At 35.6% G+C, this 25456-nt stretch overlaps 1 protein-coding gene across 1 annotated transcript; it reads right to left on the bottom strand.

Moving 5' to 3' along the window:
* Positions 1 to 7021: 7021 nt before the first annotated feature.
* LOC105988594 (serum albumin-like) lies at positions 7022 to 24974 on the bottom strand. The gene is made up of 15 exons (XM_013020266.1): positions 24879 to 24974; positions 23684 to 23741; positions 22607 to 22739; positions 20703 to 20914; positions 19959 to 20091; positions 19075 to 19172; positions 17109 to 17238; positions 15591 to 15805; positions 14013 to 14145; positions 12655 to 12752; positions 11112 to 11250; positions 10188 to 10411; positions 8651 to 8783; positions 8014 to 8080; positions 7022 to 7059 (listed from the first exon to the last, which is right to left on the bottom strand). Exons 1-14 carry the CDS (start codon positions 24955 to 24957, stop codon positions 8039 to 8041), a joined length of 1827 nt encoding a protein of 608 aa, XP_012875720.1. The 5' UTR covers positions 24958 to 24974; the 3' UTR covers positions 7022 to 7059; positions 8014 to 8038.
* Between the last annotated feature and the right edge of the window lie 482 nt (positions 24975 to 25456).

Raw genomic sequence — 25456 nt, 5'->3', positions numbered from 1 at the left:
TTATATACAAGACACAAAGTACAGAAAACTAAGAGAAATAAAAATAAAGAGCTAACTACATACTGGACAAAATAAGAACCTCTTGTTTACAATTCTTGAAGTTCACATTAATACGCTTCATTATATATGACCCTATGCATTTAGCAATTGGGCTACTGTGATCCCCTGTTAAGGATATCGGTTACATATTCAGGTTATTACAAATGAGGGAAACCATGCAACCTACTTTTCATTAGGTCTTCTTAGTTCACTTAATATAATTTTTCCAGGTCTTTCCATTTCCTTATGAATGGGGAAATGTCATTCTTTCTCATGGAAGCATAGAATTTGTGCATATATATATATATACACATATATACATATATACATGTATACCACATCTTCTTGATCCATTCATCTACTGAGGGGCATCTGGGTTGGTTCCATATCCTAGCTGTAGTAAATACTGATGCAATGAATATGGTTATGCTGGTAGCTTTAGTGTGATCTTGTTTGTGATCATTTGGGTAAATACCCAAAAGTGGGATTGCTGGGCCATAGGGGAGCTCTATGTATAGTCTTTTGAGGAACCTCCATACTGCTTTCCAGAGTGGCTGACAAGTTTGCAGTCTCACAAACAGTGCACTAGCATCCTTTGGCCGCATCCCCACCAGCAATTTGTTGTTATTAGATTTCTTGATAATGACCATTCTAACTGGGGTAAGGTAGAATCTCAATGTTGTTTTGATATGCATTTCTTTTATGGCCAAAGATGTTGAGCATTTCTTCATGTGTCTATTAGCCATTCTTATTTCTTCTTCAGAGAAATCTCTCTCTAATTCTTTAGCCCACTTTAATGGGGTGGCTGTTTCTTTGGGGATTTGTTTTTGAGCTGTAAGTATATTTTAGATATGAAGCCCTTGTCTGTTGCATGGCTTGTGAAAATTTTCTACCAGTCTCTGGGCTTTCTATTGATTTTGCTAGCTATGTCCTTTGCCATGCAGAAGCTCTGCAGTTTAATGCAGTCCCACTTATCCAACCTTTCTTTGTTTTGTTGTGATTAAGGAAGTTTTAACCTGAAAAGCACAAATTTAAATGGAAGGTTTTCATCAACAGCACTTATAAGAGAGGCAAGTATTACCTTAGCATGAGCAAAGCCTTCAATACTTGACAAGTAGAAGTCACAGTTTATATGTTATTTTTGTTTATTTTCTGCTAGATGTGGCCCCCCTACATTTCCTTTCAAAATAACCACATTCATGGGAACATGCCCTATAACATACTCCGTTATATGAGATGGCTGACCATGTCTACCAATGAATTCCAAGAAAGTTCATGAAAAGTGCAGCTCTCCCCTTGCCCTTAAGGGGGAATTTTACTTAAACGTATGAGAACAACTACATTATCTATGAAAAAAATGGCTGAAAACCACTCATGAAGCATTGATTCTGAAAAAGTGTAACAGATTTATAAAAAAAATAAACATGTGTGACTTGGTTAAGTGCCAATAAAATATTTCAAAGTGTTTCACAAAGTCTAACCCATAGTCAAGAGTCCACAACCGGGGCTGGGAAGGTGGCTCAGTAGTAGAGTGCTTGCCTTGCATGCTCTGGGTTGGATTCCTCAGCATCACATAAGCCGTAAAGGCAGGAAGTGGCACTGTGGCTCAAGCGGTAGAGAGCTAGCCTTGAGCTGAGGAGCTGAGGGACAGTGCCAAGGCCCAGAGTTCAGGCCCCATGACCGACAAAAAACAAAAAAAACAAAAAACAAAAAAAACTCAACCTGTGCTGAATGGATGGTGAATGTATTTATTCAATGACAAGTGTTTCAGACAGTAGAAGATGTTCTACTTAGCAAATCCCAGGTTCTACAAACTCTGATTTCTTTGTTTTTGTATGGTATGGATCAGGTTAGGTTGAGTTGGTTTCAATTCATTTCTTTTCATTTGGGTAGGTAGAATTTCCATCTTTATTTCATCCCTTTTCATTGCTTTTCTTCATTTTTGTTTTGATTCATATGTCTAGATTTTTTTCAATTTTTCTTTAAGAATCTTTTTATTTTTATCTTAAAAACAAACTCAGGTGATATCTATCAATATTACTACCTCATTCTTCAAGGAAATAGAAGAGGCAATCCAAATATTCATATGGAACAATAAAAGACCCCGAATAGCAAAAACGATCCTGAACAGAAAGAACAGTGCTGGAAGAATATCAATACCAAATTTCAAATTCTATTATAAAGCCATAGTAATCAAAACAGCTTGGTACTGGCACAAGAACAGATCTCAGGACCAATGGAATAGTATTGAAAATATTGAAAATCCAGAAATGAACCCACAGCTCTATAGCCACCTAATCTTTGATAAAGGGGCTTAAAAAATAGAATGGAAGAAAGACAGCCTCTTTAGTAAATGGGGCTCAAAGAAAACAACTGCACACTAAATAAGTGGGCAAAAGACTTAAAGAGAAACTTTTCTGAAGAGGAAATAAGAATGGCCAATACACACAGGAAGAAATGCTCAACCTCTCTAGCCATAAAAGAAATGCAATTCAAAACCACATTGGGACTCCACCTCTCCCTAGTTAGAATGGCTATAATCAAGAACTGTAATCACTACAGATGCTAGAGGGGATGTGGCCAGAAGGGAACCATACTGCATTGTTGGTGGGAGTGTAAACTTGTTCAAACAGTTTGGAAAGTAGTATGGAGGTTCCTCAAAAGACTCCACATAGAGCTCCCCTATGACCAGCAATCCCACTTTTGGGCATTTACCCAAATGATCACAAACAAGACCAATTGCAGCATTATTTACCATAGCTAAGATATGGAACCAACCCAGATGCCCCTCAGTAGATGAATGGATCAAGAAAATGTGATATATATATATATATATGTATATATATATATATAATCTATATACACAATGGAATTCTATGCCTCCATCAGGAAGAACGACATTGCCTCATTTGTTAGGAAATGGAAAGACTTGGAAAAAATTATATTAAGTGAAGTAAGCCAGGCCCAAAGAATCACAGGTCCCATGGTTTCCCTTATTTGCAATAACTAGTATATGTCTGAGTCAAGCAGAAAAGGTCAGATAAGTTGATGTTAAGTGAAATGAACCCCAAGATAAAGACACAAGTGGTTTTTTTCGTTCTTGTTATTGCTTCTAATGTATTTATAAGGTACCACATGATTTTTTTGTTGCTTTGTATATACCTCCCCGTGGTATAACCCCTGTTTTCACTGTATTTCATGTTAGTATAATTTGGGGAGGGGAAGGGAAAAAAACAAATTGTTTAAACAGGGATACAGGTTGACCCATTGCAACAATGAGATGTACAAGAAGCTATGTCGAAAAACAAACTTTACAATTTAGGCAGGAGAAGGGGGAGTGTAGTTGTGGAGATGGGAGGCAAGGGATGGTAGGGGAAAAACAAATGAGGAGACAACAGTGCTTGATAAGAAATGTACTCATTGCCTTGCTCATGTAACTGTAACCCCTCTGTACAGTATTTTTACAATACAAAAAAACGTATTTAAAACCCAGGCTGCTTGGAATTTTGTGTACCCAACACTGGCCTACAGTTGGTATCCTCCTCTATGTCATCCTTCAAAATGCTGAGATTACAGGTGTGTGCTATCACACCTAGCTACTCAGAGATCTTTATAACTTTACAAATTCTCTTTTAGTTTTTATGATAATCACTACACACATCGCTGGCTTCATGGCTGGATAAGCCATTTCCCTCATCTATCCAAAGGTTGAGGGGAAATTTATAACATCCGGAAAACAGATGTTATATACCAAACTGTAATTATTTAAATATCACAAACATTCATAAATCCACATAGAATTCCAAATAACATGTACACATAAAGCAGGGCAGTCATGGTTAAGCATGTGGATTTGTAGACTAGGTTGGACTATTTGCCCTGTCGTTTATTTGTTCTATAACTTTGGGAAGTATTTAACTACAAACAAGCCTAAATCCATATGTGTAATTGTCCAAGGTTTAGTCCAAAGTGCAGAGTTCACAACATACAATTTTCCGTTCCTCTGATTCTTTTGCCTTTACATAAATCCATGAAACTACCAAGTGACAATATGGCATATTAAAACTTGGCCTACTATAACCACAAAGGTTTTACTCTTGGCTTTACCAATTATTAGCCATATAATATTAGGCAAATAATTTAATCTGGGGTTTATTTCATCATCTATAAAATGATAATAATAATAGTCCTCCTCATGATTAAGTAAAGAGATCTCACCAGGTAGATCTTCTACTGTGTGTGTGTGTGTGTGTGTGTGTGTGTGTGTGTGTGTGTGTTTAGGCAACCAATCTGCCTATTAAATTTTAAAAAGCAGAAGTATTTCAAGGTCAATAAGCCTGATAGAATATCAATGTGAGTCAGGGAGAGAGCAAAAAACTTGTGGAACACCAACTGAAAATTAATTTCACAAAATATGTATGTATGTTCCATTAACAGCATGTTCCCTTAACTGTGCTAGCTGATTCTGATAGGCAGGTATGGGTGCTTATAAATAGGGTCCTTATAAAAATTATAGCATACTTAAGGGAAATGTGTGTTGAGAATTTCTCCTAAAATTCTTAAAACAATAGTTACACAGAAATATTCTTTGCTAAATATTTGTCTTCTGATGATTTTTCATATAGAGTCAATCTCTCCCAAGTTTTTACAGCAGTGACACCGTGTAAGAAATACCTAAGGGAATGTTCCTTATAAATTCTTTGTCTAATATCCAATGTGAGAGTGACAGGAAGGACACTTGGGTAGGTTAAGAACTCCATACTCATGAATGGATAAGATGGCTTTAGGGCCATCATCACTATCATTGCTGACACTTCTTTTCCTCCATGTCTTTCTCTGTGCTGCTCTAGCAAAATACCTGAGACTAAGAAATTTATAAATCATAGACATGTTTATCTCTGTTCTCAAGGCTAGAACATCCAAAAACAAGATGCCAGGAAATCCTATCTGGTCAAAGGCAATTCTTCAAAGATGGCCCTGTGTATCTCCACAAAGCAGAGGGCAGGTAAAAGCAAAGGGACTATACCACCACCCATGACCTCATTGGTAAAAGCCTTAACCCACTGGTGAATGCAGAGGTCTTATGACTTCATCACTTCTTAAACCACATGGGTATTAGGTCACTGCATATTAATTTTAAAGGGATACATACATTCAAATCATAGCACTTAGTAGAGTTGAGTGGTAGCCAGTTGTTAAGTCAGAAACTCCCTTTTTTTATCCAGAGATTTTGCAATGGACAAATGTTTAGGCTTTCCCAAAATTGCTTAAACTCAAGGCCTGGGTGCTTTCTTTTAGCATTTTTTCTAAAGGATGGTGTTCTGTCACTTGAGGCTCAGCTCTACTTCCAGCTTTTTGTTAGATAACTAAAGGTAAGAACGTTCCTGTTCTTGTTGGCTTCAAACTATGGTCCTAGGTCTCAGCTTCCTTCCTGAATAGGTAGGATTACAGGCATGAGCCATTGCCAACCAGACTCATAAGGTTTTTATGTTGAAGTCCTAAACCCCTAATGCACTGTACTTAGTGACAGTTGTTTTGGAAAAGTAGAGAATAGGCAGTCAGGGTGAAAATAGTACCAAAGTTCCTGCTCTCCCTGTGATGAAGGACACAGCAAAAAGAAGGTTGTAGGTGAGCCAAGAAGAAAGCCATCACCAGAAGTTCAACTTTGTTACAAACTGGATCTTAATCTCTCCAGCCTTCAAAGCTGAGAAAATAATTTTTGTCATTGTTAGCATACAAAAATTGTATCAGGGGGTTTCATTTGATGTTTCTATGAATGTATGAACTGTTATTTGAACAATCTCACCCACTCTATGCTATTCCCTTCACCACCATCCCTCATGCCTGCCTTTTTCCAACAGTATTTAATATGTTGTTACACTGCCATCACACATATATGTAATATACTTTGATCCTGTTCAACCCCTAGCACCTTGTCCTTTGCTATTCTCTATCCCACTTCCTTCCCACCAGTCTACTTCTATATACATGTACATTATTACTATTTACCATCATAGCCATCATTCCATTTACGCTGCATATATATATATATATATATATATATATATATATATAAATGAAAACATGTGATATTTGCCTTTCAGAGCTTAGCTTCTCTCTCTAAGTATGATTCCCAGTTTTTCTTTCTTCTTTCAAATAACATAATAACGTTCTTTTTTGTTTGGGGGTGTGTTTGTTTGTTTGGTTTGTTCTAGTGTTGGGGCTTGGAGCTTGTATTCAGTGCATCATTCTCTCATTCAGCTTGAATGAGTAGCATTTTTTCATTATGACTGAATAGTAATCCATTGTACATACATATATATGTACATGCATTTGATAGATAGATAGATACTATATATTCACACATCATATTTTATTTAACCATTCACTAGATAGTGGTATTCTTGGTTTTTGCTACTAGTGCTATGATAAACATGACTGTGCAAGTATCTCTCTTGTATAATGATAAATCCTTTGGAAGAACAGAATAGTTAGCAAAGGTCATAAGGCCGGTCTATTATGGGAAGGTTTTGTTTGTTTGATGATTGGTAAGTTGATGGTTGGTTGATTTTGTTGTTGTTTGGAGTTTGGTTGGTATTTTTGTTTTATTTTATTTTTTGTTAATACTTAGGCTTGAACTCATACTCTCACTTGGCTTTTTTGCTCACAGCAGTGAGTGGTAGAAGACCCAGTCTCTGCTATTTGACCCATGCTTCCAGTATCTTTTTGGTGATTAGATGAAGATATAAGTCTAATTGATTTGTAAGAAGTAGAATAAATGAAAAAAATGAAACTCTCACAGAGTGTACAAAATTTTCAGGATGAAAACACATATTTGGAAAATGACAATCCTGGACAACAGTATTAGACTTTTCATTTTTATTGAAGTACGGAGGGAAGAAGTCAAATATTTCAAGAATTTATGTTTTTTTGGATAGTGTTGATTTTACATCAACAGAAAAGAAAAGCAGATGATAAGCTTTGAGTCTCCATTTCTCTTTTTCTTTTTCTCAGGGTAGACTGAAAAACAAAATGAGAAATATTAAGTGCTGCTTGTATTTTCCACATCTGTTAAGGAAAAATTCTGAATTGCTTTGATTGTTTTTCTGCCATTTAAACCAAGGAAAGCAACTTAAGCCTGTCCTAGCCTTAACTTAGCTCTTCTTCTGCTGGTCTAGGCTGAGGACACAGGGACAAATGTAATGTATTCTCTTCAGCACATCACAGCAGGAGCCTTCTGCCTCCTCAAGCTTCCAATAAGGGCTCATGTCTCCTCAGAGCTATTCTCTAACTACTTGCTGCTTGTCTAAGTTATTGCAAATTGTGAATGTAAGAAATCTAGGAAGGCTACCTTCCCACTTAGGATGGGAGGAAATCACATTATCATAGGACTAAAGGTTGAGAGATGCACAGCAGCTATTCCAGGCTTTGGTGCAGATTCTAAATAAAGTTTTAATAATATTACTCACTTGAAATAAATTCATCATATCCCCCAATAATCTATATTTGGGAAATACTTATTTGAGTCATATGAAATACTTTCTCTTCAGCTGCTTTTTGGCCTAAATAAAAGCCCTTTCATATAAGTCAGCTAGTACCTATACTACTCCAGTGATGGTTCATTGGGTGGTTCATGGATCACACCATGACCTTATGTAAGACAATGGTTAATGTTTAAGGGTGAGGTTGAAATGAACGTTAGCTCCTCTTCCCACTAGAGCGGTTGTTCTTTGGGTAAATTACTTCACCTAGGTCTTTATCTACACGCTCTTTTCTCATCTAAAAAAAAGGAAATAATAATGACTACCAATATGACTACTATTTTGAGTTTTAATGAATCAATATAGATAGAACAAGCTAGGAAAAGTGGCTAGCGGTTGTTTATATGAGTCTTGGCAAATGGCCAATGTTTACAATTTGACAATGATAACTATAATCAGTAGGTTTCTGTTTTCAAAGCAAGAGTATAATCACCTGAGCTGCTTGTGGTTGTGGGATTTTAGGCTAAGGCAGCTTGACTTGCAGCAACCACCTTTGGACCCTGAAGACAAAGGAATAACAGATGTTCAGAAAATAATATCATTCATATCAGAATTTTTAACTATAATTTACATATTAATTGGTGTATACAAAAATGATGTCACATGAGTCACAGTCTTTACTTTCAGCTTACTATCAGGATTTATGGAAGGAATCTGTCTCACAGCCAAATCCAAAAAGGAATGAAAAATTACTGTTAGGCTTTGAGGAGGGAAGAATAGCAAATAATTCAGATATTTGTAAATCTTACCTAGTAAATTTTAACCACAAACTCAAAGCACTTTTAAGTATAAAGACACACTTAATTTGTTTCACTGATCAAAATATATAAGACTATACAGATACTTCCCTCTATATGCATAAGCATCACAAACTTGGAACAGATAAGGCATTATAAATATTTAACACTATGCTACATACAGCACAACAGGAGTTAAAAGCCAAGAACTCCTGTGTAAGATGACTGTATGTCAAATCAGCTCTCTGTTCTGCATGCCCTTCAGTACATAAAGGCCTAAGCCCTAAGCCCAGAAATGGAAATTAGACATAATAAGGAGAACAACTCCCGTACATCTTCAGAGAAGCAGGCCTCTACGTCAGCAGCCTTGCAGCAAGTTTCCAGTAAAGCTGCAACTTTCCCCAAAACAGCAGTCAGTTGTTCTTTTGTTATAGTAGGCTTGTGTTTCACCAGCTCTGCAATTGCTCTGTGTTTGAACACAAAAAGGAGAAACAGAGGAATCAGTTTACTCATTTAAAGAAAAGTAGAGATGGTAAGGATGGCAATACCATCAATGAAGACTACAAATCTTGGAGCCAAGCTACTATAGATGAGACTAAGGCATTCACTGTTACCTCATCCTCTCCTCCATATAGTACTGTATTAAAATCCACTCTACTAGGCTTGGGGATAGGATTAAATGAAAAAATCAATGCAAGCCACTTAGTATTTAAGGAAGTTTCCAACAATTGACATTTAGATATTACTCAAACTGCACTTAGATATTACTCAGACTTAGAAGTAATGCCATAGTGAATTTTATAGCTACTTAATAAATCAAAATAATGCTTAATTTTGTTTACTAATCTGGGAGGTCTTGAGCTCCAGTCCTGAATACTGTCCCTGAAAATTTTCACTTGAGGCTCATGCTTTATCACTTGAACTACAGCTTAACTTCTAGCTTTTTTTGGTGTTTCAGTGGAGATAAGTATCTCACAGACTTTCCTGTCTAGGCTAACTTACAGCTATGATATTCAGATCTTAGCCTCCTGAGCAGCTAGGATTACAGGGGTGAGCCACCAGTGCTAAGCTGATGCTTAAAATTTTTAATTAATTTAGACTTCATTTAAGATCTTTCTTCTGTGAAAGTATTCGTGTTTGATATTCAAAATTAATATCTGGGAGGCTACAAGAAATAACACTACCCAAAAGAGGGGAAGCTGGTGGTTCTCACAGAAGAACATGTGTAAACAAGGTAAAATTTAATGTCCACTTTGGTTTAGAAAATTCTCAGGAAACCACATAAAAGAGAAAACTCTCAAATCAGACAGACAGACAGACAGAGAACACCATGAATTTTATATTATTACTTTTACTTTTAAGTCTGATCCTGATAACAGGCCACCAAAGATAACAAAAGTTTTTCTGCTGTTAATTTCAGAATATGCTAAACTTCATGACAGTAAAAAGATACTGATTCTCAAATTTTACATTTTTATATTTTTTTAGCAAATCACTCTCAAAATCATTCTCAAAAGACAAAATCTTGCCTATGGTATCAACTTCACATGATCATTCATGACTAGAAAAAAATTCTTCTATGATTTCTACAATTAATTTTCTATCATCACAAATTCATAGGTTTGTTTCACAGCTTTTCTACCAGTCTATTCTACGATTTTATCCTACTGTGGTTTTTAGTCACAGTATTATCCTAATTATTCGTTGTCAATATTGTAACCACCCATTGTATTCTTGAAACTTTTGTCATGTTAATAAGGCCAAATACTTGAATACTTTATTTAAGGACTATAATCACTATATCAGAAAAAACACTGTTCAATTGACATCTATGAAATCTACAAACATGCAGTGATGAAATACCACTCACATTTGTTTCTTGAGCTGTTGCTCCGTCTCTGGAAGTGTGCAAAAGTCAGCATGGAAGGTGAACGTTTCAGCGTTGAACTCTTTGGGAACATAGGTTTCATCCACTGCCAGTGCACTGAAGCAAGGTCGCCTGTTCACCAAAGACTTACTGCAGCATTCAGTGACTCTCTCACTCACTGGGTTCTTATCATGCATCACACAGAACCGGTTCAGCACCAGGGACAGCTAAAGAGCAGGGGAAAAGCACAAATAGCTTCAAAAGAAGCAAAGTTGAAAATGCTCCATCAACATTCATTTTCTAAACATAGTGCCATGTAAACTTACAACTTTGAACCCAAAGTTGATTGAGGCAGTGTTGCTCAAGTGGTAGAGCACCAGCCATGACCACAAAAGCTGAGAGCAGGAGGTCCAGAGTAATGTGCACAAGTGTACACACACACACACACACACAATCATCTTTGTTTGTAATACCTCTACATATTTAGAATAGTTTAAGAAAATCATTTGAGATGATACAGGCTCAAAATGTGTTAGAGTGAGGAAGATTTAGTCTTATACTGACACAATCAGACAATAAATGTACTCACTACCTTAGATATGTAACTGTAACCCCTTAGTACATCACCTTGACAATAAAATTAAATTATAAAAAAAGAAACTGAAAATTGAAGAAATAACACTGAGAATTGACTCTTTTTACTCAAAACAAGTTATTGCCTCTGTTATCTTAACTAAATCCTAAACTTGGGAGTCAGGATAATATAGGTAAACAAGTTCAGACTGTTGGAAATACTATAAACACACATTACTTACACATACAGATACACACAGGTTAGTCCACACCTGCCTCTGAAAGTTACATTTATCACTAGCTAAAGGCAAACAAATCATAATTATTAACTTTATGATATTCTCAAAAACTCACATAGTCTTCAACACAAGGCAGTCTCTGTGCTTCCGCAAGTTTACAACACTTGGTGCCCACTTTTCCTAGGTTTCTTGAAGCCTCTACAAGAGTTGGAGTCGACACCTGAGGTGCTTTCTTGGTGTAACGAACTACAAGCCTATTTAAAAGAAACAGTCCACAGTTTCTATCTGGACAAGAAAATGTTATGTTCTAATATAATACATGAAGAAGAGAAAATTCAGCTAAGATCAACTGATATAATTTTATTTTTAAGTTTATCTAATTATATTCATCTCCAAAGTAGATGTCAGTCTTGGAAGACCTTTTCTGAGTAACTACTGGAATGTGGCCTTGTATACCAAACTGTACAATAAACTCTTCATCTCAGATCTCTATTATAATCTTAGAAAAGTGAGTTGACTTATTATAGTTAGGTTCCCATAGTTATTATTACTTAGTTTTTCCAATAAATTCTATTAGATGCATAACACATATGAGCACTGTAATCAACTTTGAAGATGTAAAATAAACTGGGAGGAAGTATATTTTACTCAGTAGACATGAGACCTCAATTAAACTTAAAGAAATACAATATGCAGGTAACCTAGGAATTTATCAGACATATATGAATTGCTTGTAAAGAATATCACCAATGAAGGTCAATGTACATGACTGCAATCTACTCTGAAGGAGTTGGTCACTTTTGTTATCCCTAACATCTATAGTAGGAAGAATTCAAACTATGTATATGAACTGCCATGAATGTGATGGTCCTTATGACATCTGGATTTTACTTTCACCCGAATGTGGTAATGAATTGGAATATTATTCCATCAAATTACTAAGTTTCTATCTCTTCTAGGTAGTAAATGCCATAGGAAAACAGGTTATAACCATAAAAGTCTAGGTATATCTCTCAAATATCACTTTCCTCAAATAGGAATATTCACACATGTATCTAAATCTCTTTGCTATATATTTGTGTTTAGCTGTGTCTAAACTATTGTGGTACTGCCTACTCAGCAAAATTGTGCTATAACGTATTTCCTCATAAAGTCTCTCTTAACGTTCAAGGGACATCCTCAGTTCTGATGTATCAAACTTTGTATCAATCCTTGACCTACATATTCTCAGACCCAAAAATTCAGTTTTATTATACTCTGCACAGGTTTAGGCTTCTCCCTCCTGTAAATTATTTGATCACTACTCTCAAGAATTCCTGAATAAAGAGATATTCAAAATACATAATGTATCTTTCCTATTAAAAGATACATGCTGTTCAAGTGCAGATGGCTCACACTTGTAATCCCAGCTACAATTGGAGGACTGCAGTTTGAAGCCAGTGTAGGCAGGAAAACCTGTAAACTCAGCTCCAGTTAACTAGCAAGGAAAGTGAAGCTATGGCTGAAATGGTATAGTACTAGTCTGGGCCTTGAGTTCAGGCTCTAGTACCTGCAATAAATAAATAATAAATAAATAAATAGCACATGGCATATAGCCTACTTACTGACTTAGGAAACAATTGATCAAGAAAAAACTAGCAAATAACAAAATCACTTACGCATTCTGGAATTTATATTCTCCGAGCTGCTCAAACTGCTCACAGTTATCTTTGACTAAATTCTGAGGCTCTTCCACAAGAGGCTTAAGTTCTTCAAACTAGAATATAAAAGAATTGTGTTTATAGCAAAACTGAAAGATCCTATTTCAGCCCTTCCTCCTTTCTGCCCCCAAACACATTACATCCATCACATTACTTTCCAGTTGTTTTTATTGCTTGAGATTGCTGAGTGCAAATAGTTAAGAATATTCAGATTGTGGATTGCAGTGGCTAGCATTTAGCCAGATCATATGCATACTTTCTAGTTTGAGCAACTTCATATACCATCTCCAAGTTTCAGAATCCTATCTAAGCAATGGAGGTAAAGATAGTCCTGGCCTCCCAAATTTGGTCTATAAATCCACTAAGCTAATAAATTAAAACACATAGGTCAATGTAAAACTTCATTAAATGACAGGTAACAATATTTTTATTAAAATCATTAGCCCATCTATGTAGTTGGTCCTGAGCTCTCCAAGATGAGAAAATATCATCAGCATCAGGTGCACTGTAGTACCTGACAGTCAGTAGCTTCTTAGTATGAATAGGTCTCTTCTTATTTCTGATTATTTTGAAACCATTATATCCATAAAATGCTGTAGAAGAGGTTTCTTCCTACCTAATTATCCACAAAAAGATTCCTAAACCATCTCAAGAAGATTTTAAATATTGTAAAGAATATCAGATCCTGAATATTGAAAGAACATTGAATGTGGAAAGTTTTGAAAACTGAAAGAATATTGAAAAGAAAGACTTCAAAACCTTCAAAACCGGGGCTGGGAAGGTGGCTCAGTGGTAGAGCGCTTGCCTTGCATGCCTGAGGCCCTGGGTTCGATTCCTCAGCACCACATAAGCAAAAAGAAAAAAGCCAGAAGTGGCGCTGTGGCTCAAGTGGTAGAGCGCTAGCCTTGAGCTGAAGAGAGGGACAGAGCCCAGGCCCAGAGTTCAGGCCCCACGACCAGACCAAAAAAAAAAAAAACTTCAAAACCTTCTCTGATAACTTTGGGATCAGTTAAATTTCTGGATAACTAAGTTAAATCTCTTGGTTTATATTTAACTTATTTTTTCTGATTTTTTTGTCTCAAGCATATAAGGGAAAAGAAAAAAATGAATGGTCAAAGTTTTGTGAAATTGGAAATTGCTATCTTTGTATCTTTATTTTCTAGACCAATGATTCTATGATTCATGAACTACCCTATTTAGGATAGTTTCCCCAGAATATTTAAGAACACTGAACTGACTAGACCTTGCACTGTTTTGCTTTCTCATTATTGGAATCACCTAACAGTTACATGTTTGCTTTGTTACAAAGGACCTACCGCTTTGCCATAGCATGCAGGAGGATCAGCTTCAGCACAGCATTTCTCCAGTACGGCTTCATATTTCCGGGCGAGTCTTAGCAGCATACTGACAGCATAGTCAGGGTGCCTTCTTGAATACTCATACAGGAACCTAATTAAGATGCACATGGATTTCGGTGAACAAATGGGTAACAAAAGTCACCTAAATTAACCTCAGAAATATCTAATATTCCAAAGTAAGTCATATTCCCATGCAACAAATATTTGCTTAATCCCCATGCAGCAAAGCCTAGTGACAAAGAAAGAAAGAAACTTGAGGTCCCTAGTTTAAGGCTCCTTGAGTTCAAATTCTTCTTTTGACCATCATTCTAATTTGTTATCTTAAGCAACTCCTATAAACTAATAGAAACTTCATTTCCTCATAAATACACTGAGGATGATAGTAGTTAGCATAGTGAGGCACAAACCACATAATCTGTGGAAAACAAATACACTACCTGGCACATATTAAATATTTGAAGAATACTGCTTGTTGTTTTCTGCAAAATTAGTTTGATTTGGACTACATTTCAAATAGATGCTACAATAAAGATAATCTTTTAATTTTATTATTATTATTATCAAAGTAGTTGTACAAAGGGGGTTTCAATTCAATGTCACTTTATGAGTACAATGCATCTTGATCAATATTATTCCTTCCATCATTCTAAAATTTTCCTTTTCACTCTCCATTTGAGCAAAATATGTTAGGGAACATAATTATAGTAAATATTACCTTAGCACACAGAATACAATAATTAAACACTGAAAATGTAAAGTTTATTGCTATAATTACTTGCAACATATAATCATTTGTATTCTGCCATAGAACTGAAAATATAGCCTGTTTAACTAACTGTGAACCATCTGGTGCCATGTTATATATTGCTTTTCCTACATCTTTCTTGTCTTCATATTAATGGACAGATATAGATATATAGATACTAGATAGATGACTAGTAGGCACTATTTTTTGCATTATAATCTTTAGATGTTTTGGAGATACCCTTAGATTAAATAAAGAAATGAATGCATATAAACATAATTTATAATATGCAGAAAATATTGATAGAGATATTTCCAAAACTAATCCTAAGGTACAAAGATCTTCTACTTGAAGCATGGTGTATTAATTTAAAACATGAGCCTGGTACAGGCTACTCAGGAAGCCAGAAGCAGATCACAGTTCAAAGCCAGCTCAGGAGCAAAGTTTGTGAGAATCTTATCTCCAATTAACCACAAAAAGACAGAAGTGGAGCTGTAGCTTCAGTGGTAGAATGCGAGCCTTGAGCACAAAAGGCCTAGAGTTCAAGCCCAGGACTGGGGGGAAAAAGTCATTATTTTAAATCAATTACCTTTTTTGAAACAAACTTCATAAACTACTAAATTAGAAGATGACAGTATTTTAAAATTAGTTAACTTTTTAAACAAACTTTGAAAGCTTGGGAGAAGGACATGGAAAAAACATTTAGGGCCCCATGAAATTATGTTCATTGCATAAGGAGAGTCCATCTTCCTGAATGACGCAATTCTATAAAAACGGAATGGTCTACTTACGTGCCCAGGAAAACATCCTTTGCCTCAGCATAGTTCTTGCAAACCTCACTATCCTGAACAAAGTCAGCCTCTAAGGGGGTTAGGTCAGTAGGCATGTCGTCTGCTTCTACCTCAGCCAGGCAGTGGGCTTTTTGCAACAGAGGCTTGTCACAGCACTCCTTCAGCTTACTGGAGATTGAATCCTGATTTTCACACATGTATTTGGCTAGTTCCACCTGTCAGCAAGATGAAAATGGTTCATCATAAACTGGCATCACTGTGCTTTTCTCCAGATCGTTACTTTCTGAAGTCAATCTTTTTTTCTTTTTCTTTTTGTTGGTCATGGGGCTTGAACTCTGGGCCTGAGCACTGTCCCTCAGCTCATCAGCTCAAGGCTAGCATTCTACCACTTGAGCCACAGCACCACTTCCTAGCTCTTTACTTTCTGTACATAACAATTTTATTGTGTTCTAAGACCTATGAACATGAACATGATCTCAGTCAGTGCTCTTATACATGGAACTCAGATAGAATAAAACATTTTTATTAAAAAATACTAGTCAATGCTTCATAGATGAAGATAAGAGAATGGCTATTTAAGGCCAGACCAAATTAGTAAAACCCTCTCTCAACAAATAATCCAGGCATCAGGCCTAGGCCAAAATCTCAGATACCAGAGATGTGGAGATAAAAGGCAGACCTAGATAAAGCCTTAAGACCCTATCTTAAAAAAACAAGCTAAAAGAGAAAGGATTGTAGGTTTGGTCCAAATACAGTAGCATACTCACTTCAGAACTGGGAGTCCTGATTTCAATACCCAATGGTGAAAAGGCCACTCAAGAACAAGATAGTGTTTACTTACTGATTTTAACTAATTGATTTCAATTATTTATTAATTTTATATTTCTACAAAAGAAGTACATGAATGCTGTTTCAACTGAAAGTCATTATTTCCTAAATATTGACTCCAAATACCTAAATAATGTATAGGAGTCTTGAAAAAAATGAGTCAAGATTATAATCCTAGGCCTGGCTTACATATGAAAAATATCTGTCTTAAATTTTCTAATGTCACGATAAAGATTCTGAAATGTGTTCATATCTCTGATCATTGAAATAATGACCAATTAAAATTTTAGAGGAAAATAGATTGTGTCAAATATTTGTAAATTAACTGCAAGTTAGCAAAAAGAAAATACAGAGGAGTGAGAGGACCCATTTCTACAGATCTGTGACATACTGTGACATATTGCCCCTTCTCCAACTCTTCCTATCTCTCCAGAATATCTAATATATAGCTAGTATGTAGTTTTCCTCCTCCAGGTTAAGCTTTTATTCTCAATTAAGAGGCAGAAGCCAACCTTTGCAGGTCACTTCCTAATTAGGAGAGCAATTGAAAAGTGCACCGTAAGCTTAGAAACAGCAAATGCGGCAGAGAAGACCAGGTCAGTGGCCATCAGCTCTCACTCATGACAGTAAACACATTCCTTCTACCACTGAAACACATAATCATCCCAAAATAAATCAATGGCCTTTTACCCTATCATCGGCACATTCGAGCAAATCACCGTGGCAGCACTCCTTGTTGATTTTGGTCAGATCTGTGACAAGCTTGGAAACCTCGGCGAAGTCAGCTTTGGGAAATTTTTGGCTCATACGAGATACTGCCCTAAAAAAAGAGAATTCCCCCAGCAAACTATTAGTAACATGTAATACTTCATTTGAAATCACTAGGAAAATACCACTTGTAACAAAAAAATCAAGACAAAGATAAATTTTTGTTAGTTTTTTGTACTATATTTTAATTAAGAAGTTAACATTTTTCTGAAGCAGAATTAGTCATTGCCATAGACTATGTAAAATGGATAAAAAGCCAATGATTCATAAAATCAAATAGAAATTTTGAAAATGGTATCAAATTTGGAGCCCTATCTTCCAGATCTGACTTTATTATTATTAGCAGTACAACAAATAAATAATAGATATGTAAATAATAATATATTCGATAATAAATAAACATAAATAAAAAGTATTAAAAAGTAATAAATGAGAAAATAAATCATGTAATTTCTATTAGATGGAACCATTTTTATTAATCATACTTTTACCAAGAAATTTCTCTAATACAGACTCTAATCTCTATAATGAAGGTAAAAGGTTACTGTTCTTTTTTTTCAAATTCATTGCAGAGTTGTTTAAATCTCACAAAGGAAATTTCTTTCCCATAGCCAATCCCAGCCTGTGTAACTTTGCATTATTTTCAATAAGTTTGCTTTGTTTAGCACTTTAGTCTGGATAAGAAGTGGTAGTTTGGATACGCAGAATAATTGGCAGAGATATAAATTATTAAATGGCATGGAATATCTATCATTTTCATTTTCTCATCTGCTAGGTGGATTCATTGATGACTAACAGGGGTTAGTCAACTAATCATTGGCTAAGAGGTATTAGTCATTGGAAGGACAATGAATGGAGAAGTCGAATGAACAGGTAGCTTTTTTCTTGTCTCAGATAATGAAGGATGCTCCTAGAATTTGCTAAGTAACATAAAACACAAGCTCCAGCAAAGAATGAGACAAGGAGTATATTCAGAGCTATAAGAGCAGTAGCAGTAGGAACTTTGAGTTATTGGATAGTTGACTTTAATTATTAGGAAATAAAAGGACATTTTCAGATTAGGAAGAAAGATAAATTAAAGAGCCTGACTATACTATTATTAAAAAAATAAACCATTAGCCAAGCACTGGTGGCTCATGCCTGTATTCTTAGCTACTCAGGAGGCTGAGATCTGTAGATCACCGTTCAAAGCCAGCCCGGGCTTTGTCCGTGAGACTTTCCAATAATCCACTCAGAAAACCAGAAGTGGTGCTGTGGCTCAAGTGGTAGAGCGCTCACCTTGAGCTGAAGAGCTGAGGGACAGTTCTAGGCCCAGTTTCAAGCCCCACGACTGACAAAATAAAATAAGTTCCCCAATCTTTATACACCAATGTGATTTATCTGTATTTTAGGACAAAAAAAAGTCTTCTAAATTCTTGACAAATTAAAAGAAAGGAGACAGAAATCCTTACCATTATCAAATTATCAAGAACTTTCAAATTATTACTGGTGTTCTTCTGATTCACTTTTCTTAACTTTCTATGTTTTGGGCTTGGGGATTTTTTTTTGTTTGTTTGGTTTTGTTTTGTCTTTGCTGATCCTGAGCTTGACCTCAGGGCCTGGACATGGTCCCTGAGTATTTTCACTCAAATGCAGCTTTCTGCCACTTAAGTCACAGCTCTGCTTCTGGCTTTTTACTAGTTAATTGGAGATAAATGTCTTACGGACTTTTCTACTCAGGTTGGCTTCAAACCCCAATCCTCAGATTTTTCCCAACTTAACTTGCTACCTTTAAGACAAAGTTATATATTCGAAACAGTATGTTAAATACCTTGTAAGTGGAATATTACCAACTGAATAATTCTCAATGTATCATTATAAAGATACAAACTGTATTATAAATATTTACCATGCTTTGAAGGCTCTGTCTCCAAATTTCTGCAAACTGACACATTTGAGTCTCTGCTGAGCTGATGACATCAGTACTTTTTCTTTCAATGCATCTAACTATAAAAGAGAATCCATTTTAACAAGTTAGAAAAAGAAAATTCTCCACCAAACAAACTGTCATAAATATACCAAAATATACCAAAGTGAGAACTGACACCTAAATTCCCATGGACTCCAAAGGCAATAAATTCCTTTGCTCTGTAGAAAGAGGGGGGGAAATCACTCTGCTCATAGTAGAAGCCTTTTACAGCAACAAACAAACAAATAAACAAACCAACATGGAGATATTCCCAGAGAAAAGGCCTGGAGAACATGCTAATATCCCAGGAAATAAACTGTACTCACACCCTATCTTTGGCACAATTCACTTCAGTCCCTCCTCCACCAGTTTTCTTAAAAATCAATTAATTCCCCCAGGGAAGGGAATGAAGCATGTGATCACTTATGCTTTTAGCTACAACAAACTCTCTATTCTGCATTCCCTCCACCCACACCCAAACCCCCACATTCCCCCACCACACACACACACACACACACATACACACACACACACACACACACACACACACACACACACACACAAATTGTCTGAGGAGATAAAAACTGTGACCCCTTATTGGTGCAATCACCAGCACTGAGTTCTAAGACATTTAGACATATGGAGGAGGTTCCTTTTCAGATCAGCACAGCTCCCTCTAAAAAGGGAAAAGGATGGACCCTACAGAGAGAATGAAAGATCTTTGGGGCAGAATGGGGAAGGCTCTTTTGACCGAAATCTAGGATAAAATGGTCAAAATCCGAGGCTACATTGTGAGCTGACTCTTCCTCCTTCTGAAGGACTACCTTTGGTGTCAGGCAAGCCCCTTTGTCAGCAGCTTGGCAGCATTCTGTCATCACGTCTTTGTACTTCTCAGCATAGTAAAGGAGCTCTGGGGCATAGAAGTAAGGATGTCTTGCGCCCACTGCATGCAAATAACTGAATTTTGTGAAAAAGAAAACAGACAATCATGGTTGTGTAATAACATAATATTTTAAGAACAATTAAAGTCAATATTTTCTCCCTAAATGTTCAAAATCCACAGACTTGTAATTTATCAAACTTAATTTGTACCTGATAGCCTATCTTTGCTATTTTGAACAAAAGGGTAAATGTGTGTGTGCGCGTGGATAACTTTCTGTCAATTTGTCCATCTGTATTTGTGTGCACACATACCTCATATGTGTGTATAATATGCAAATGTTTAAAAGTACTACTGTGTAAATGACCTAATATGGCTAACAACGTAAAATCAATCCTGAGAATACCTAAATACATTATATATAGTATATATATATATATATATATATATATATATTTCAGAATATTTTAAAATATGCCACACATTTTTATATAGATTCTATCTTATTTCAAGATCAAAAGATCACCAATCATAACTCTATATGTAGAGTTTTATGATATCAAAACTCCTCTTTAAAATGTCATCCTATGGACAAAACCTCAAATACCTAATGTCTAAAATAGTTTATGTAGGACACTTGCTGTCATTTTAATTTTAAATTTTGAATCCTAGACATTCAGTTACTTACTGTCCCAAAAATTTGTCCTCATTTTCCTGAAAGGCGGTGCACATGGCATCAGGCGCGGGTCTCACAAAAGGTGGCAGGTCAGGGCTATCGTCTTTGTGTTGCAAGAAGCATTCATTTCTCTCAGGTTCTTGTTTACCACAGCAGTCAGCCAGCTCACCGTATTTTTCACGAAGAGATTGGAGGGAACATAGTTTATCTCCAAAAAGAGTGGGCTAAATGGGAGAGAAAAGTCTAGAACTTAATGAGAAGTATTTTGTTTCCTTTATAGTCAATGAGCAGCACAAAAATCTAATATGTTGCAAAAGCTGGATTTAGGAGATCATATACTTTGTATGTACACACATGCACAATACATATGCATGTTGAAACAAAATATAGCATGTATTTTTTAAAAACTATGCATAGCAATACATACAATTTTGTACCAATTAAAAATAAATTTAAAAATAAAACTTTAAAGGAATAAGATCTTTTAAATCATACTAATAAAAAGGAACTTAAAAAATTCATCTCTTCAGTTCCCTTTGAATTAACTGGGAAAGTGTAATGATGGAATTTTTAACTACGTAATTTTTGTGAAAATCTATTGCCACAATTTACTCATGGTGAATACAAGAGAAAGATTTATGACTTTAAAGAATGTTTATTTATTCTGTTTTCTGTCGGACACAGTGAGGAGAGCCAGTGTTCTGACAAAAACAATCAAGTAAAACTAGTCTTTGGGATAGCAGGAGACTATAAATGAGGGATTAAAGTTTTCAATTTCCCATTTGCTGTGCTCTTTTTTGATAGATTCAACCTTTGGAGCTATACCATTTATAACTAAGGAGTAACCCATTCTATCATACATTGCTACTGCATTAAAATATAGAACCATTTGTTATTTAGAACTGTTCACTGGAAATAGGTCCAATATTTCCTGTCCTTCCTTATTAATTTTCATTAAAAATGTCATTAGAACCTCACAGAAGATACTGTTCTACTCAGAATTTATGTTTTTAAATGCATTTTAGGAATCCCTGTACTGCCATAACATCTTTAGAGTTAAAATACTGTGAGAAATGGGTATGTTCATTAAGAAAGAAAAAAGAGTCTAGTGATCAATAAAAAATGGCTTAGTATTTGTAGTAGTCAACATGTTAAATGTCCATAGACCAATGAATGGATAAAGAAAATGTAAGGGAATGAATTAAGCACATGCTGAATATACATACAACCGAGTACTAATCACCCGTAAAAAGAAGGAATTTTTACAACTGATACAACCATGGATAAACTTTGAGGACAATACGTTATACATAATAAGCCAGACATAGAAAGATAAATTTTCCTGAGGGATCTGAAGTGGTCAAATTTATATAATCAAAGAGAAGAATGAAGGCTGCTGGGAAACAAGGAAAGAAAGAAATAAGAGTGTTAGCTATCAATCCATTTAAAATTCCAGTTAGCAAGATGATTAAACTGTAAAGATCTGTTATATAATATTGTATGTAGACTTATTAATAATTCCTTATACACACAAAAATTGAAGAGGGTGGTTCTGATATCATGTTTCTACTTTTAAAAACCCAAAATTAATAAATGCTTTTTAAAAATCTATCACTTCTAGCCTCTATGTAAGGGAGTCAAAGTTTAGAAAGAGTTTTTTTCAAGTGACCAATTGCCATTTTAGAAAGCATCACTGCTGTAATGTGTGGCCTCAATGAAGAAGTATTTTTGAAGTTGTAGACACAGCTAATGCCTCCATCCCAGAAGAAACAATAGCTTAGTCTGTTTTTTTTAACTATGGAGCATTGATTATGAATTTGATTGTTTAATAACAATTATAAGTGAAAAATATTTTTGTGAAATATTCAGAATTACTTAAATAGAAGAAACAATCCTCAAAATCCAAATGGACTTACAATTGATTTGTCACAGTTTTCAGCTGATTCATCAGCAGCACAAGTTTTGGCAAACTCAGTTACTTCTCTGACTAATTTTATATGATCTTCATAGGAGCACTTCTGGAGATATTGAGAAAAGGCGATCAAGACCCTGAAACAAGAAACATGGGAATATGCTGCATAATACAAATTTGATACAAAGCAGTAACCTACCATAGGGACCAAATCATGCAGATGTGCACATTCAATATTTTAGATACAACTATATCCACAAAGTTTATTCATAGCAACTACTCTTTGAGGCCTGACCATGCCTCTTTTTTTAAGAAAAGAGAATAAATATTTATAACACATTTTAATGTGCATATTGTGCCTGGAAGTAGATGCAAATGTGTAGAGTAAAAGAGAAAACTGTATATCTGTAAAAGCTAGGCATTATATAAGTTCTTGGAGTTATTTTAATACCAAACCCACATACATCATTTCATTTTATATGGCTTTAAGAGGATACTGATTTTCAAAGTTAAATCATTGTCTTGTTTCTTACTAAAATATTATTAAAGCTGGAGATTTGGCTCTCTGAAAGAGTACTTGACTCACATGTGGTAGACCCTGAGTTATAGCCTCAGCACTATAAATAACACCCAACAGTATTAAAAATATTTACAGAAAGGCACAGGACTACTTGCTATATAGAAGGTAGTTAGAGAGAACTGCCAAATGAGCCATATATTACACACATCTCTCATACTACTTATAAGAATTCCAGCAATTCCAGGTTATTTAAAAGTTTCAAAGTTTCATATCTAATACAGTATGCACTAGCCATGTGTATCTCTAGATTTAATTAAAATTAAACACAACTTGATCTTATTTTCCTCAACTTCACTCACAATGGTTAAAGTATTTGATAGCTACATATGGCCAGTGGCTGCCATATTGGTCAGCACAAAGGCAGAACATTTCTGTCAATGCAATTTATCAGACAACATTGCTCTCTAGTCTAGTCCCTGAAGATGGATCTCTATCCGCACCATAAGTAGTAACAAATGCCAGAAGAAACCCTGAGTCAGAATCTTCAGTAGTTGAACTTACAAGCCTTTGAAATGCTGTTCTCCCAGATCATTGAATCGATGAGCAATCTCACTCTTGTCTGGTGGAGGAGAAGAAAACACCATTTTGAAACACTGAACACAGCAAGTAGTTACTATGTTACGGATAGATAGATAGGTAGATAGATAGATAGATAGATAGATAGATAGATAGATAGATAGATAGATAGATAGATAGATAGATAGATAGGTAGGTAGGTAGATAGGTAGATAGGTAGAATATATATATATATATATATATCTTTCCATTTAACTTAGGTTAATCATCTGAGGATGGTTGCAAACTAATTTTTGCATTTAAAGAAATAGCTTATAAATGGGTATTAACACTTGTATAAGAGCTAATGATCTGATAATGTCTGTAACAGCTACTGAAAGGATACCTTGAAATAAAGTACTAATGAAAGTTCTATTCCTGGGGCTGGGAAGGTGGCTCAGGGGTAGAGCGCTTGCCTTGCATGCATGAGGCCCTGCTTCGATTCCTCAGCACCACATAAGCAAAAAGAAAAAAGCCGGCAGTGGCACTGTGGCTCAAGTGGTAGAGCACTAGCCTTGAGCTGAAGAGCTGAGGGACAGCGCCCAGGCCCAGAGTTTAGGCCCCACAACCGGACCCCCCCCCAAAAAAGAAAGAAAGTTCTATTCCTAATGCTAGTCACACAGGCATTTTAAAATAAAGCATGAAACTGAAGGTAGACCTTTGTGATACAAATGAATTCTATCTCTAACACTAGTCTGTGCTCAAGTCACTTTCCTTTATGTACTAACAAAAATTATTAACATTAAGTAATTTGCACCATTTTTAATCTAGTATGTTTTAAGTATAATAATCTTATAACTATATAAGAGCTTACAAACACAAAATATCACATAATAAAAATAACTCTAATGCAGGGTGCCAGTGGCTCATGCCTATAATCCTAGCCACTTAAGAGGCTGAGATCTGAGGGTCGAGGTCCACGAGACTCTTATCTCCAATAAACCACCAGAAAACTGGAAGTGGAGCTGTGGTTCAGAACTGAAGAGTTCGCGGACAGTGCCTAGGCCCAGAGTTCAAGCCCTATGACCGACAAAAGAAAAACAAAACCTCTAAAGGAAGACAATTTTTTAAAGACTCATCATTTACTGAAGCTCTTATTAGGAAAATAAAATAACGAATAATGAAAAAACAGATGACTTACGTGCTTCTCGGCGAAACACACCCCTGGAATAGGCAGAGGTGAAAAGAAGGAGGAGGGAAATAAAAGTTACCCACTTCATTGTGCCAAAGGCTTGTGGGTTGACAGGAGAGAAAAGTAGGATGGATGCAGGGAAATTTGCACTAATATACTTCCTTAACCAGTAATTGTAGATTATTAACTAAATTCTGCTTGTATTTCATTGGCTCCCAACTGATTACAAAATCATAATCTTCTTGCAAAAAAATTGTTTGACTAAATCCTTTGCGTAAGTTTGCCATCTGTAACTATCCCCCTCACACAGGATTGTCAAATCAATTAAGTTATGTAAAACATCTTGCCAATTTTACGTAAGAGTTCAAATGAGTTATACCCATTATTCATCACTCTGTTGTGTATTTGCTATTTCTTTCTCATCTAAACCAGTTGTTATTAAGCAAATGTCTTCATTTGGAAATAAAAACTACTAAAATTCATGCTGAAAATTGCATCTATTACTAATTCCAAGTTCCTATTTTTCTACCATAATGAGAAGATGCACACGGAGACTTCATAAGCTTCTATGTCTTTTTCATTTTTCT

This window comes from Dipodomys ordii, unplaced genomic scaffold (genome assembly GCF_000151885.1).
Source record: "Dipodomys ordii isolate 6190 unplaced genomic scaffold, Dord_2.0 Scaffold49, whole genome shotgun sequence".
Lineage (NCBI taxonomy): Eukaryota > Metazoa > Chordata > Mammalia > Rodentia > Heteromyidae > Dipodomys > Dipodomys ordii.
This window is presented reverse-complemented; position numbering and strand designations above follow the sequence as displayed.